This window comes from Peromyscus eremicus, chromosome 14 (assembly GCF_949786415.1).
Source record: "Peromyscus eremicus chromosome 14, PerEre_H2_v1, whole genome shotgun sequence".
In the NCBI taxonomy this organism is placed as follows: Eukaryota; Metazoa; Chordata; class Mammalia; order Rodentia; family Cricetidae; genus Peromyscus; species Peromyscus eremicus.
Window position 1 is genome coordinate 81,349,760 of NC_081430.1, and position 16,255 is coordinate 81,366,014.

General features: G+C 50.3%; 1 protein-coding gene across 1 annotated transcript in view; it reads right to left on the minus strand.

The window, feature by feature from the left end:
* Window positions 1-16,255, minus strand: part of Dpf3 (double PHD fingers 3) — a 241,535-nt gene that overhangs the window by 135,263 nt on the left and 90,017 nt on the right. The window contains exon 4 of the mRNA XM_059279190.1: window positions 11,954-12,061. Within this exon, the coding sequence (XP_059135173.1) occupies window positions 11,954-12,061 (108 nt within the window). The remainder of the gene's footprint in view (window positions 1-11,953; window positions 12,062-16,255) is intronic.

Sequence of the window (16,255 nt, forward strand, 5' to 3'; positions counted from 1 at the left end):
CTATATAAAATGGATGTGACTACACGCACTTACAAAGATCAAGAGTTCGAGACCATTCTTGGCTACACAGCAAGTTCAAGGCCAGCTTGCACTACATGAGTTCCTGTCTGTAAATAAGTAAAAAGCAGTTCAAAGGGGTTGGCTATTTGGGGATGAAATCTCAGTTCTACTACCCTAAACCACACAGTTGGCTTTGAACGCCTCATCTGTAAAACTGAAAGAACAAAGTCCACCTCCACTGTCGCTAAGGACCAAATGAAGAGACAGCAGTATGAAAGGTCTGAGCCCAGGAGATGGTCCAGAGTTAGGCTCCCTTCTTTCCTCTGCCTCTATGCTCCTGTTCTTGTGCTCCTCGTACCAAACTCCTTAACTTCCAATACTCTCAGACCACCAGGCATGGTGAGACCCAGCTTTCCCCAGAATGGGTACAGCCCAGGGAGGGCAGAAGCAACCAGGCGGAATCTGGAGCAGTTAAAGGGACAGAAGAGGTGGAGCGTGAATGGAGCTCCAAGCAGAGACATGGCCCCTGCCCCAATGCAGGGGCAGCCCTTGCAGCTCTGAAGGAGACCCAGCAGTGGCATGGTAGACGGCACCCTGCTTTGTCCATTGATTTGGCAGATATGGCCGAGTACTTACTGTGCACCAGGTTGTCCCAGGTGCTTGGGACACAGCTGTGGATGAGGCAAAAATCCCCGCCTTCATGGAACTTACATTCAAGTTCCTAAGAGATGATACAGGTGGAGAGGGATATAAGAAATGAGTGAGTAAAGTCTACAGTCTGACAATTGGGTAATCGGTGCTTTGGAGAAAAGACAGAGCGTGGCTGGGAAAGTGGCACGTGGGGGCGATAGGAGGGTCGAGGTACTTTTAAACATGGCCAGGAAAGCACGGACCTGGAAGAGAAGTGAGAAGGAGCCTGTTCTGATGTCCACGCAATGACATCACAGGCAGAGAGCCATTTGTGCATGTGCCCTGAAGCTGCCATTTGCCTGGAACACGCACAGGGAGTTATGGGGACTTTGAAGTGCTGTGTAGGTGGCAGCAAGAATATCAGCTTCCACCCTGAGCGTGATGGTAAGCCACGGGAGGTTCTGAGCAGAGTAGCAGGGCTAATGCTTATATAGTAACAGGATCACTCTGAAAGGGGCGGGGGACAAAAATGAGGAGACCAGTTAGGAGGTTCTATACGACATACAGAGCCCCAGGATAAGCCTGGGCTGGAAGAGAGCTGGCTGAACAGGGACAAGGCTCTGTCTTCAGGGACCTTAGAATCTCCTTGTCAGACCCATCCAGATTGCACTGGGCAGGAGTCCCCTGGTCCCCAAGCAAGGCGGCTTCCCTACATAACAAATCTGTCCCAAGGCCAGATGTCTCACGCTGAAGGGACCAAGATGTAGATCCTGATCTGGGCAAGTCCACAGAGGAATGGTCCTCCAAGAAGAAAACAGACCAGCTTCCCCCAGAGCAGAGGACAGGCTTGGGCAAATGGGCCTGCCCTAGCTTGTCCCATTGCTGCTACCTGCCCTGGCCTATCACAGGACAGCCGCTATAGTAAAAGCAGACAGTGGGTCCCACAGCCAGGTTCCCAGAACTCTCCTCAACATAGAAGATTCTAGAAGGAGGCTTTAGGGAAAAACTCAGAGGTATTGTGTGTTCCCGCTGCAGACAAGACAGAGCACAATTTCCCTGCGGTGCAGCAAGCTGTGGGCAACAATCCCGTCGCTGATACTGAGGAGTGGTGCGGGGTTAGTGGAGGCCCCTGGAGGCCTCTGGGCTCACTCCAGATCGTCTGGAGGGGAAACACTGCTGGGCCTCCTCACACTGCCTCCCTACCACCTGGGCTTTAGAACGCCCTCAAGAAGCTACCATTAGCTTCTTCGTGAAGAATCAAGGTCAGATCATCCAGGTAACTTGCCCAAGCTCCCAAAGCTAGTGGTTGCAGGAGTCTGAACTTGAACCTAGGCCTTGGGATATCTATTCAGCGGTTTCTCTCCAATAGATTATGAGAAAAGGAAAGAGCCCCCCGGAAAGGGGTCTCCAACCTACAACTAAATAGAGGCCCAGGACAGTGATGGAGCTGGATGGGAAGCCCAGCTCTGGGCCAAGGCTTCTCTCCTCCTCCCTCTCTCGGCTTCCCTCGTCTGTGAAAGGACAAAGAGAGCTCAGTATGTTCTCCCAGCCTCATCTGACAACTCTGTGTCATCCTTCTACCATGCACTAGGCCTTTGTGCTGGCTGCTAGCGATGCAGCTGAAGAAGAAGATGGGTCCCTGCCCTCTCTCTACCTGTCAGTGAGAAGCAGTACGGGGAGGGGGGGGGGCGGGTAATGGCAGACTTAAGTGATTCTCAGTCTTATAGCCCCTTCTCTAAACATGGCTCTCTGGCCCAGCTCTAAAATGAAGCCTTAGAAACAGCAGCAGCCATGCAGCTACGCTGCCCGCCTCCAGCTGCAGGCCTGTGTCCCTTGCCAGGAGCACACGCTGTGCCAAGGACGCCTAAATTCCGTCAACCCCAGTTCCGCCCCCGAGACCACGGGGGAGCCCAGGAGCAGGTCCCAGGGGCGCAGACAGTTGCAACATGAAGTGAGCTGGAGGCCTGCCCACCTCTCCCCAGCTCCCCTTACTCCTGGGGCCACCAGGAGCTGGAGAAGCAGCTGAGGCAGGCATCTGGGATAGATGGCTTCAGGCTCTGACATCGCAGGAAAGAGATAAATGACAGGTCATTTCCCCTGATGCACTCGAAGGCATCCATTCTCCCGGCCATCCCAAGCTCAGACACCCCCACACAGAGGCAGATAAACACTGACAGATGGGGGTGGGAGTCCGTGTCCTTCTCCCTCGGAAGGACACAGGAGCGTTCGCGGCGGGCCCAGCAGAAGGTCACACTGACCACTGGCTCACACCTACCTCCGGGCTTTGCTTGTCTCTTCTTCACCGCCTTCACTTGTGCCCACCACCCCACCACCCCCCACCTGACTCATCCATCTGAAGAGTGCCTGGCAGAGGGGGAGGGTTGGGGGGCACAGGAGCCTGCCGACAGCCCCATCAATCTCAACCTACATGCTTGGCACATCAGCGTTCCTTAAGCTGTTCCGGGACGGGAGGGTGTTAGAGGAACCGGGGGGGAACTGTCTTGGGGAGAAGAGAAATCACATCAAGCATCAGAGAGCAAATGGTGGAAGAAGCCCAGAGACTATTAAAATGTGGGCCATGTACACAGACAGTAGGGAACTAATTAAGATGCAGGATCTGCAAACGCTGGGGAAGTTGGCCACAGCCTGCTCCCATCTGCAGAGTTCTGGCAGTTCTGCGCGGCAGGGACAGCACCCTCGGCAGGCTCCGGCCTCCTCCTGGACCTTTCCCTTCAGGATACCCCTCCGAGGGTCTTTGTAACTGACTTGTTGGCTGGCTTATGGCTTTCTGTGTTTGGGGGCATCCTGAGCTACAGTCTCCTTCAGGGCTCCCGCCTTCCTGTCGGTTCCCCCCAACATCAGCAGCCCAAGGAGGGAAGTAAGTACATCCTGGTCATTCATCCCCAGTCATTGAAAAGCTGCCCAAAACAAGAAAATGAGGAGAAAGAACCAGACCTCGTTTCTGGCTGCCTTCCCTCCCGTTACCCTTGGAGTTCAGCAAAGGAAGCAAAGAGCCTGCTGGTGCCCCAGCGTGGCAGGCCAGAGGCGCTGACTGACGGGAGCCTCAGGGTCTCAGGGAGCAGGGGACAGACAGACCTTCAAAGCCTCGTGAGTCTGCGAGCACCTGGATGAACGTGTACATCGGGTCCTGGAGAGAACGATGCCAGTCCCGACCTGCTCCCTTTAGTGCGCCTTCCCGGCTTCACCACGGACCCTGGAGAAATTAACCTTCTAATCTGCACCACAGTTTCCCAACCTCTAAAATGAAGATAATATCTTCCCAAGACCACAGGGACCAAAGGTCTGGAGTTGAAAGATGCTCAACTCGCTGAGCGTTTAATCCAGAGGGACACTAAGGAAAAGTTTGTTACCAACCTTTTTCTTTCCTTCGCCAGGCCAAAAAAAAAAAAGTTGAAGGCTCCTTTTTGAAGGAGCTAGTTTTGCCCACCTGCCCCTCTCCCCTTTTCAAGGACAGAGCTCAGTTCTTGGGGGGTGACCAGGAGGAGGCTTCTCACTAGCCCCAGATTTCCTGTTGCAGGAATTGTGACATCTCTACGTGGCAAAACGCCTTGTTCTGTCTCTGTGACCAAGAGCAAGCCCCAGAGAACACTGCACTCAGTTGTCAGGCAGAGAGAAGTAGTTCTGTGTGTGTCGTCCTTCAGACACCAGGCCAGTGGGAGCCTGCAGGCCCTTCACTCCAGAGAGATAGGAGTGGGGAATGCGAGAAACGCATAGGTCCAGGACAATATGGATACCCTGAGACTCCAAAGAGTTCTTCCCAGCTCGAAGCCCCTTCCCACCCCACCCCACCCCACCTTTGTCTTCCCAACAAGAAATAGACGTAGGAGGGGTGACATGTTCACAGTGACAGAGAGGTGGAATGCAAGCTGCCAGACTGAGGAGGAGCCCCTCCATCCGGTCATAACTCTAGCCAGGAACGAATGACTTAAAGGCAGATTCTTTTTGTCCCCACATGGGGAGCCCCCTCATTGAAGATGAGCTGTGTCCTTCAGGGAGTTCAGGGGAGCCAAACCAGAACCTTCCCTAGACTGCCAAATACAGCCTCCCTCCCCCCCCGCCCCCCCGCCATGTCCAGACCTGGTTTCCTGACAGCCACCAAGCTCAGTCCAGACACAGGGACAGCCATCTCACACCTAGCCCATGAGGCCATGCCGGGACCTCAAGGAGGACAGGAAAACAAGCTGAGGCTGGGCATGATGCTCTGTAGCCTGCCCTCCTCCTTCTCCATGCAAGATCTGACATGGAGGATGCTCATGGCATGGGGCAATCTGGTTCCAGGCAGTGACCCTCAGTCCGCACAGAACAGAGTCCTCCTCCCACAAGCCAACAGGGGGAGGGGGGATGCGCTTCAGGATGGTGTCAACAGGGGACCCAGGAGTCTTCAACACGGCCAAATTCCTAGGACATGTCCAGGAGCGCCCACCCTCCCAGAAGTGTGAGAAGGTGGTTGGTTACCTTCCAACATAAGTTCACTCTTCTAATTTCTGTATGTTTAAAGAGATTCAGGCCAAGATAGATAAATTACTGACTTCTAGCAAGTTTTATCCAAAGAAGATTATATATGATGTTACACAAATTATTTTTCCTAGTTATCTTTATATCTTAGACATCTTTGATTTTCTTGAGTCGCTTTTTAAAAATTTGTGGGGGAGTGTACATATGTGTGTAGTTGATATATTGTGTATCCCAATAAACTTATCTGGAGGTCAGAGAACAGAATAGCCATTATATTAAACATAGAGGTTAGGCAGTGGTAGTACACACGCCTTTAATCCTAGCATTCAGGAGGCAGAGATCCGTTCAAAGCCACACTGGAAACAGCCAGGCATGGTGACACATGCCTTTCAGCCCAGGAAGTGATGACAGGAAGCAGAAAGGTATATAAGGCATGAGGACCAGGAACTAGAGCCTGGTTAAGCTTTAAGGCTTCTAACAGCCATTCAGATGAGGACACAGAGGCTTCCAGTTTGAGGAAACAAGATCAGCTGAGGAATTGGTGAGGTGAGGTTAGCTGTGGTTTGTTCTGTTTCTCTGATCTTTCAGTGTTCACCCCAATGCCTGGCTCTGGGTTTGTTTTTATTAATAAGACCTTCTAACAATTCGTGCTACATATGTGTATGCATGTGTGTGTGCATGATGGGGCACACATATGCCACGGCACACATATGGAGGTCAGAGGACAACTTTGTGGAGCTGGTTTTCTCCTTCTGCCTTTACATGGGTTCTGAGGATCGAACTCAGGTCACCTGGCTTGTGCAGCAAACACCTTTACCTGCCTTCATTGGCCTTTGAGTCACACTTTTTTTTGGGGGGGGAGATTTCGAGACAGGGTTTCTCTGTGTAGCTTTGCGCCTTTCCTGGGACTCACTTGGTAGCCCAGGCTGGCCTCGAACTCACAGAAATCCGCCTGCCTCTGCCTCCCGAGTGCTGGGATTGAAGGCGTGTGCCACCACCGCCCGGCGAGTCACACTTTTAAAAGGCAAAATAATATTGCACTTTATAAATGTAATATGCAACTAACTAGGCCCCGTCAAAGGGCTCCATAATAGTTTCTAAGCTTTGTTTATTGTGGTTATGAGCAATGCCACAATAACCATATTTAAGGAAATATGTTTATAGTTTAGATAATATGTATCTAAAATTAAATAGCACATACTATGTGTGGTAGATGGAATAAGAATGGGCCCTCAGAGTCTCTTATGTTTGAATTCTTGGTCCCCAGTTAGCAGAACTTTTTGTAACGGATGAGGAGGTGTGGCCTTGTTGGAGGTGTACCACTGGGCCCATGCCAGGAATTCTCTCTCTCCTCTCTCTCTCCTCTCTCTCTCTCTCTCTCTCTCTCTCTCTCTCTCTCTCTCTCTCTCTCTCTCTCTCTCTCTCTCTCTCCCTGCTGCCAATGGATCAAGACGTAAAGCTCTCAGCTACTGCTCTACTGCTATGCCTGTCTGTTCCACATCATGATGATCATAGACTCACCCTCTACAACTGTAAGCCAGCCCCAATTAAATGCTTCCTTTTGTAAGAGTTGCCTTGGTCATGGTGTCTCTTCACAGCAATAGAATAGTAACTAAGACAGTGTGTGCATGACATATCACCAGCAATAAAATGTCTAGTCCAATGGACCTGTGTTTGTGTGTACATGTGGATGTGTTCATGTGTGTATTTATGTACATGTTTGTGTGTGTGTGTGTATATATATATATATATACATATATATGTATATATATGCGCACGTGTATATCAATGCACATTGCAAATGTGTGCACATGTGTGTGAAGGTCAGAGGTCAGCATTGGTTTCTTCCTCAGTCACTCTCCATCTCATTTTTTCTTTGTTTTCTTATGTGGGTGTGAGTGTGGGTGTGAGTGTGGGTGTGGGTGTGTGTGCACGTGTGTACACACACATGTGAAGGTCAGAAGACAACCTGTGGGAGTATGTTTTCTCTTGTTACTATATGGGCTCTGGGATCAAACTCAGGTCATCAGGCTTGACAACAAGCACCCTCGCCTGCTGAGCCATCTTGCTGGCCTTCTGCCTCCACTTCACACCACCTTTTTGAGATAGGCTTACCACGGGGCAGCAAGACCCACAGACCCTCCTGCCTCCGCCTCTCTGGCATGAGGTTAGAGGTGCTGGCATGGCAAGCTTGTCACTGAGTCATCTTCCCAGCTCTGAGCCAGTACTTGTCAAACGCTGAAGGTGCTAAGACTTCCCTCCTCTGTCACAGGCGAAGAGGACCATATCTCTCCGTCTCCCTCTGTTTCCTTCACTGCCATAATCACACACACACATATATAGACATGCATACACACACACACTTATACACACATATGTACATACATACACGCATATATACAGAGACACACATATACATATACACACACTTATATATACATATATACATACACATATATACAGAGACACACTTATACACACATCACACACACACACACATACACACACACACACATGCACACATACCTGCTGTGGGATGTTCTGTATGGCAAATGTGTTGCTAATTAGTCAATAAATAAAACACTGATTGGCCATTGGCTAGGCAGGAAGTGTAGGCGGGACAAGGAGGAGAATAAAGCTGGGAAGTGGAAGGCTGAGTCAGAGAGACACTGCCAGCCGCCACCATGACAAACAGCATGTGAAGATGCCGGTAAGCCATGAGCCATGTGGCAAGGCATAGATTAATGGAAATGGATTAATTTAAGCTGTAAGAACAGTTAGCAAGAAGCCTGCCACAGCCATACAGTTTGTAAGCAATATAAGTCTCTGTGTTTGCTTGGTTGGGTCTGAGTGGCTGTGGGACTGGCAGGTGATAGAGATTTGTCCTGACTGTGGGCCAGGCAGGAAAACTCAAGCTACACACACCCCTGACCTAAGAGGAATTATATAGTAAGTTCTCCAGAGACTCCATTAGTGGTTCTCCTCTGAGTCACACTCAATGGTATCGATCAAAACTCTGAGCTCTCTTGGAACCCAAACGGAATAAAACTAAGAACTGGCCATTTAAAAAAATTGTCCAAATCAACCTGTTTAGAGAGAACATACCCCAGAAAAGAAAAGAGGTTCCCTAGGTAGAAACTGCATCTTATAAATGATGAAAGCAGAGACTGCATCTCCCATGAGGGCACTGAAGAGGGGCTGCGTTCTTCATCCTTTTGTGGGAATCCAGCCAATGACAGTGTCACCTTGTACATTGCCCGAAGGTGCCTGTGTGCTTGCTGAGGCCCATGTTGAAGGGATGTTCCTAAAACTTTGACTCTTTTGAAAAACCCAAGTGTTAGAATGGGAAGTTAGGTCAGTCAGTACAGTGCATGCATGCAAGCTTGAGGACCTGAGTTCAATCCCCAGAATCGACATTTAAAATAGCTAAGCTCTACAAGCTAGGCAGGATTGCATGTCCCTATAACCCCAGCACTGGGGAGGCAGAGAGAGAATTCTTGGGGCTCACTGGGCAGCCCAACTAGCTGAATCAGCAAGCTTCAGGCCAATGAGAGACCCTGTCTTATAAAACAAGGTGGATGGTTCCTGAGGAATGGCATTCAAGACTGATCTCTGGCTTTGGTATACATGAACGCCGACATGTACACTCACATGTATGCTCGTACACTACAAACACACACACATAAATTCAAATGCCAGCCTGAATCATCTCCGGGAAGATCACGGCATGCTGCTTTGATGGTATTTCATCCTGGCCATTTCCAGGTGTGCTAGGTTAAGGCATTGATCCCCAAGGCCACTCCTGGGCATCTTTTCTCACCACTTGTGGAGGCATTCTAAGCACCATGCTAGACCTGGCAGTACCAACTCAGAAAAGGATGGGAAGTAACCAGCCCTTGGCCAAAGGCTTGGGGTTTGGGGTGTCTTGTTTCACGGGCTTCACAGCAGGTATGGTTTCACAGAGCGGGAACACATGTCTCTGAGAAGTGTGTATGGTTTTAAAGTTCCTGATTCTCAAGCTGGGCTGTTTACTGTCTCTCAGCACCTGAGCCCTGGCTGGAAGAACAGGCCAGGGCTCAGGTGTACCCACGTACACCTGACAGCGCAGTTGCACCCAGGGGGGCTAAGGACACCCCTAAGGGCCCACCCTCACAGAGCCGTGGCTCCTCTTTCCAGAGCAGGTCCTGCTCTACAACACTAAGCATCTTTGATGTGGGCCTTCTTCTCTGAAGTTGGTACGGCCACTTCCACCTCACACTTGAAGCAGACACTCTGGAAGTCTTTCCAAAGGTCTCCCAAAGAGCCATCGTGTGCTGGAGGAAACTGCTACCAGAAACCACGAACCCTGCCGCCTTCTCCCTCAGCCATCATGGCAGCCCCAGTGGTGGAGGCAAGTCTCCAGCACCTATAAACACAGCTCCTCCCACCCAACCACAGACAGGAAGCAGATGCTGGGAGGCCAGGATGCCCAGCGTAAACATCTGCAGATAGACAGATCAAAAACCCTCAAAAATCCCGTTTTGCCTCAGTCCCACGAGCGGTGGTCCCTGACGTCTCAGAAACACGATCCCCACAGTAAACACTCTTGGCTCTGTCCACATGACTGCTCCCACCTATGAAATAAGCTTAGAACACTGTTCCCCGCCATCCCTCCAGTGTGAGGTGTCTGCTGACCAGGAAAGCTTTGGAAAGGGCTTTGCCAAGCACTATGCTAATCAGAAACCACTGCTGAAGAAGGTGGTGACTCAGGCCCCTGGATGACAAGAATGTGTGGAGCAGACAAAAACCCAGGCAGCTATTCAGTCCTCCCTAGGGCTTCTCTGCCACAGCTGGGGAAGGGGACTGTCCTGCTGGGTGCCGAGCCTGGGACCTCCCCAGGAGGAGAAGAGCATGTTGCACACACCACAAGACGTACAGCCCTCACTTTGGGTACCCAGATTTACTGTTCTGTGCATCCGTTTTCCATTTTTGGCTTAGGCTAGTCAGGTTTGAGCTTCCAGCACTTCTGACTGAAGGAATTGCAACTCTCTCCTCTCTCTCTCTCTCTCTCTCTCTCTCTCTCTCTCTCTCTCTCTCTCTCTCTGTCTCTCTCTCTCTCTCTCGTGTATTTGAATATTCAATACATATATTAATTTTATAATCATAAAGTAAACATCTAAAGAGAACTCTCTGAGGCAGCAGAAAAGCCCTGAACAGGAACTCAAGCCGTTTGAATTCCCTGCCGGGCCCATAGGAATTCCTGTGTGACTTCGAACAAGTTTCTTAACCCAGCTGGACCACTGTAAAGAAATGGGTTAATGATGCCTTTTACGCATTTGAGCTAGATGTATTTGATCTTACAGCATCCTTTGCCAAGTATTCTTTTTTTTTTTTCCATCCTTTCTTTCTACTCTGGCAGCGTCTCACTGTGTATCCTTGGCTGTCCTGGAACTTGCTATATAGATCAGGCTAGCTTCAAACTCACAGAGATCCACCTGCCTCTGCCTCCAGAGTGCTGAGATTAAGTGTGTGCCACCATTGCCCAGTGCATTCTTTCATTTTTATTGTTGGTTTCGGGGAGGGGTTGTTTGTTTGGTTTTTGTTTAGACAGGGTCCCATGTAGCGCAGGTTGACCTAGAACTCACGACATAAAACTCAGGTTGGCCTCAAACTCATGTTGATTCCAGATGCCACCACTACCGCTGCTGGTGTTGCTTGGGGTCACACTTTCTGTGTGTCCCTAGAACCACACTGACCGACACAGCTCCGTTAGCTATGTGTGTCGATTAGGTACTTGAAGTGTGGCTAGGTCAAAACGGGAGGTGAGAAAGTGCCGAACACACACTGCAGTTCAAAAAGAAACATGTGAGCATAGGACAAAAATGCCAAAAAGACCGCCATCATCCCTAGACTGATGCATGCTGGGAGGACAGTACTTGTGCTGACCTCACGGTTGTGATCGCACTGAGAAAAGTGGCTAACAGGCCAGTCACTGGTCTGTCGTTTTCTTCTGTCATCTTGACCCATTCACTGGGTGGACTCCAAGCAGGAGCAGCCGGCCCAGCACTAAAGGGTTCCATTGGACCCAAGGACCCCACACACTGAGCAGAGGTCTGGGGTGAGATGGCTTTTGCCTTGACTCTGTCACGTTGCAACCCAGACACGGATGTGAAGACAGCCACGCGTCTGAAGTGTTCCAGTTGAGTCAAGGCAAAGAAGCCTGCACCCCAGGGGTGACCTTGACAACCTGACTCTCTCGCCCCCAAAGCAAGTTCTAGTTTTAACAAGCTAGCCTTTTCATTCCAGAAAGTCACACAGGTGTGTGTGAGGTGGTCCCCAGGACACCCTGGCCTCTTCGGGAAAATATACCTGGGTCGGGGTGTCTTGGTTGAGGCTACAAGGAAGAGAGGGATCTGACCCAAAGTATTGTTGTTCCTTGGGCTCTAGTAAGGGAAGGAAACGGAGGCCTAGCCCCTACCACTGCTTGGCTTCTCAAGGGAGGCAAGAGGGAAGAAAAGAGATGGCCCAAAACCCCAAAACCCGGAGAAATTGGGAAGACAACAAACTATACTCACACACAGAGTGAGCCTACCCACATCTCTGGGTACCACACCACACGGGTACCATTCTTCTGCCAGAAACTCCTTCTGTTGGGGATTTTTGTTTATTACTTTGTTTCACCTTTTCTTGCAGTCTAGGGGTTGAACTCTAGGCCTTGAGCAAACTAGGTAAGGTCTCTACCACTGATCTGCAGCCTCGGGCCGAGAAACCGCCTCGTAGACACCAGAGCAGTGAGTCTTGCCATGGGCAGCTCAGGCTTCCTCAGCTCTCCTGCCCCTGGCCCAGCTGAGCTCCACAGGGCACTTACCAGGTTTTATTTCCAGGAGTCGAAGCTTCGGGTCCTCTGGTGGATGTAATCGTCGCTTCTTGCGCCAGCAGCGGGCTGGATACGTGTACAGCTGGCCCGGAGCAAGGCCTGTGGACAGACACAGCGTAAAGATTAAAGGCTTTAGACCAAAGGACATCACAGACTACCCTGCCTAACCTGCCATTCACAGCGAGAGACAACTAGAGCCCAGAGAGGTAAAGCAACTTGTTAGTGTCATCCAGCTGGTCCACAGTTGAGTTAAGGTATAATCTAAGGCGTTTCCCAGACCTCTATCTAGTCCATCAGAATGTTCAGCAGGCCCACCACCAGGCAGAGCCACCACCTTTAGCAGAAAGGTATTATCTGGCCTGCAGAGACTTGTAAGCCACCAGGATTGCAAGGCAGTGGCCCTGCAGTGACTGTCCCTCTGTCCAGGGCCAAGTTAAACAAGCTTCTTTCAGAGAGGAACAGCAGAAGCCAGTGAAAGTCTTGACTAGGAAGCGTTTCAAAGACATGGCCTCACAAGATCTGCTTACAGCATCCTCCCACCCACTACTATCAGCTTTGGGCTGTTTGCAGAGGCCAGAAGACATGGGCAACTCGTGGAGATATGACCTGCCCTGGACACCCGCTGATATAGCATGTGTTCCTAGACTTCCTGGCCCACGTGCCAAGCCTCATACACAGAAATGGGAAGAAGTCCATAGGATGGGCAAGTATACACTATGTCCAAAAAGCAGTCCCTATCTACATTTGGCTTCTAACACCACCAGCTTTGTTTCTATGCCAAGCACCCTGCATCACATATGCACATAACACACACACACACACACACACACACACACACACACACACACACACACACACAGAATTATGGGGATGGGAAGATGACTTAATTGCCACACTAGCGTGAGGATCTGAGTTCAATTCCCAGCACTAGAGGGCACATGTCTATAATCCCAAGTGCTGGGGAGGAGAGATGGAGACAGAGGGGTCCCAGGGCCTTGCTGGCCAGTCAGTAGAGCTGAAACAGCAAGCTCTGGGTTCACTGAGTGACCCTGTCTCAAAGAACAAGGTGAAGAGCAATGAGAAAGATACCCAAAGTCAATCTCTGACTTCCACATGCATGAGTAAGCACACATGTACACACACACACCACCACCACCACCACCACCACCACCAAAAAGAGTTAAGAGGGGAAATGGTTTCCATTGATTGGCAACCATACCAGCATTAAAGGACCAAAATACCCACGTAACTTTGTATGCTAAGTATCATTTTAATGATACAGTTCTTCCCATGTTTTTCAGAATGGTGAATACATTGGAGGTTTGTATCTCCACCCCATTGATTCTCAGGAAATATTAAGGTTGGAGTCAGAAGGTTTAAGGATCGGCCTGCACCAGATGGATAAAAGGCTAAATGAGTCATGTAAGTCATCTTGAGCTCCCTGGACATGGAGACAGGGGCAGCTGTGACCTCCCTCTGAGAGAAAGCATTCCTCACGATGGCTCCATGCTTCTGGTGTGACTCACTTGAGGAAGATGTTATCTCTGGCCCTGTCATTCCTGGATAGATACATCCACTCTGGCCCCACCCAGACAGTCAAGCTGCTTCTGGGGAAGGTCCCCCAGGATCTGAGCAAGGACCCAAGGATTGGCCCACTCCTCCACATCACAGAACAAGTCCCAGAAATCACCACTCATCTGGGGCTAGGGACTCTAATCAGCTGAAGTGGCAAATACCTGGAAGAACTCAGAAATTCCAGAGCCTGAAATCTACACCCGACCTCTGATCTGAAGGGTGGTAAGCCTTTAAGAGAATTCAACAACTGTTTTTAAGGAACTTTATAGCTTGTTTTAATGCCTACTGAGAACATCTGGAGGCCTGAACATCGTCTACTAGCTGCTTGCCTGTGTTCGCTGACATACCAAGACTGGTTTAATGGCCTTTCCTGTAGGATCCTAAATTCCTTGTATTCCCCCAAGGTAGTATAATTAATTGCCTGCATACTAGTGTCTCCCCTACTGGTTTTGAAAGAGCTGGGATGGCAGGAATCATCCCATCTCTAGTGTCCCCTATATTTAGCACACCATACTTGGCAGGCACATCTAGGAATCATCATATAAACTCAACCAGAACTAAACAAGACTCAGAAATACAAGAAAAAAAAATAACCATTGGCTCCGATAGTTCTGGCTCCTGGATACTCATTCACCAAGACACAAACCGTTCAAGAGGGCCTGGGGATATGGCTCAGCAGTAAAGACCTGACCTACCACGTACACCCTGGGTTCAGTTCCCAGAACAAAGAAAGAAAATGTCTTGTTTGACAAGCCATGCAAGGCCTCTGGAGGGAGGGGGGCCTCCAGCCTTAGTTCTGAGCCCGCCCACATCTGTGTGGCCATCTCTGTGCTGTGGGTTTTCTTCTTGCCCCATCCCCTTTGATCCCTGGTATTTCCAACCTGGACCGAGGCTGCTAAATGGTAAGCTGGTCCTGACTAGCACTCTCAAAGGGTCTAAGGGGCCCAAATTAAAAAATGTTCGCATATATCTGGGTACTATACGCTCTCTACATTGTAATCACTGCTCTGTGGGTAGTGTTTCTGAAGCCTCCCTACTGGTGGCTTACATCTACTCTCCTGAAGAACTAAGGCTAGCAACAGTGTAGATGTGGAAGGGGGGCTGTTTTTACTTTCTAGCTTGGAGAAGCCCTGTGGTGCAGAAGAATCTCATATGCATGAGCATTAGGAAACACTACAGCCTCACCAGAGCCCGCCTGTAAGTTCAGATCATCCGTAAAGCCTACCTCAGGGGAGTATGGTGGGACTTAACTGATGTTCAAGAGGAATCTCTCCGCAGCCATGAAGACTAGACAGGGGTCAGCTGCTGATCACCACAAGCTGGTTGATACAGATGAGTCTCAGACCCCTGTGCCCATGTGACAACCCAGCCCTTGCCACGGCTGGTTCTTCAGCCACCAGAATGGACACCAGCATCTCTTTTCATTTTTGCTTTGAATCCACCTTGTCTCAACAATAAATGGGCCCCGAAGCACTCCCCTAGGGCTCCTTGCCTCCTTTCCTCACCCTGCTTGACAAGCTGACAGACACCAGGGCCCCTTCTGAACCCACACATTCCACCCACAGTTGCACTTACAGAGGGAAGAGCAGAGCCCCGTGAGACTGATGTTGTTTATGTCATTAGAACAGGAGGCCCATAACTCAAAGGCCTGTGTGGGGGGAAGAGGGGGTTGGGGGGGGCGGGGAGGAGGAAGGAAAGGAGGGAGCCACAGGCACTGTCAGGGAAGTTAGCCTTGAGGACTGAGCCTAGGGTTGGGGTGGGTACAGAGGAGAAGACGGAGGAGGAGGAGGCAGGGGACAAGAAGGGGACCAATCCTCCCCGGCAAGCAAGACCACAGCTACCCCTCCAGGCATAGACCCCCTGTGCAAACAGCAGCAAGGTTGCCTGGAGCTGCAGCTCCGAGTTCCCACACTCAGCCTGTGTGAAAGTACAAGCGCCACAGGCACACTCGGGCAGAAATTTGCACACTCGGGCAGAAATTTGCACACTCAGGCACAAATTTGCACGCTTGCTGGGAGAACTGGTTCCAGAGAAAACTCTGCTATGGTGAGCCTGTGGCTTAAATGGCCAGCAGGCTGCAGACAAATACCTGGCTATGCACGTGGTTCAAGTTTGGGTCTGAGTATCTCTGACAAGGCCTGAGCTAGGAAGAACTGGGACGACGACAAAGTGACATAGAAAGAGCACAGGACGGCATGCCAAGTTGGGGCAGGACTAAGCCCCTCCGCCCTGCATCAAGGCTGAGTAAGGTATCCCACCATAGGGAATGGGCTCTAAAAAGCCAGCTCGCGTACCCAGGGTAGGTCCTGGTCCCATTGTCAGGGGCTCCACAAATAGATCAAGCCATACAACTGTCACCCACATTCAGAGGGCCTAGTTCAGTCCCAGAAAGGCTCCCCAGCTGTCAGTCTAGAATCCATGAGCTCTTTTGATATGCCAGCCTGTGTTGACTACCCAAGGGAGGCCTTACCCCCTATGAGGAGTGAATGGGGGGAGGAAAGGGGGAAATGTTGGGGGGGGGGAAGACAGTGGTTGATATGTAAAATGAAAAAAATGAATTAAAAAAAGCACAGGAAAATAATTAAGTGGAGCAGAAAAGGACTGAGTGATTCCCTCTTGCTCCAGCCAGATTCAAAGGGTGGAAGTTCAAGTCCCCTGACGGGAAGGTTTTTTTCCACATTATCCCAAAGGTGGACCCACAGCTGCAACCCAACCTTC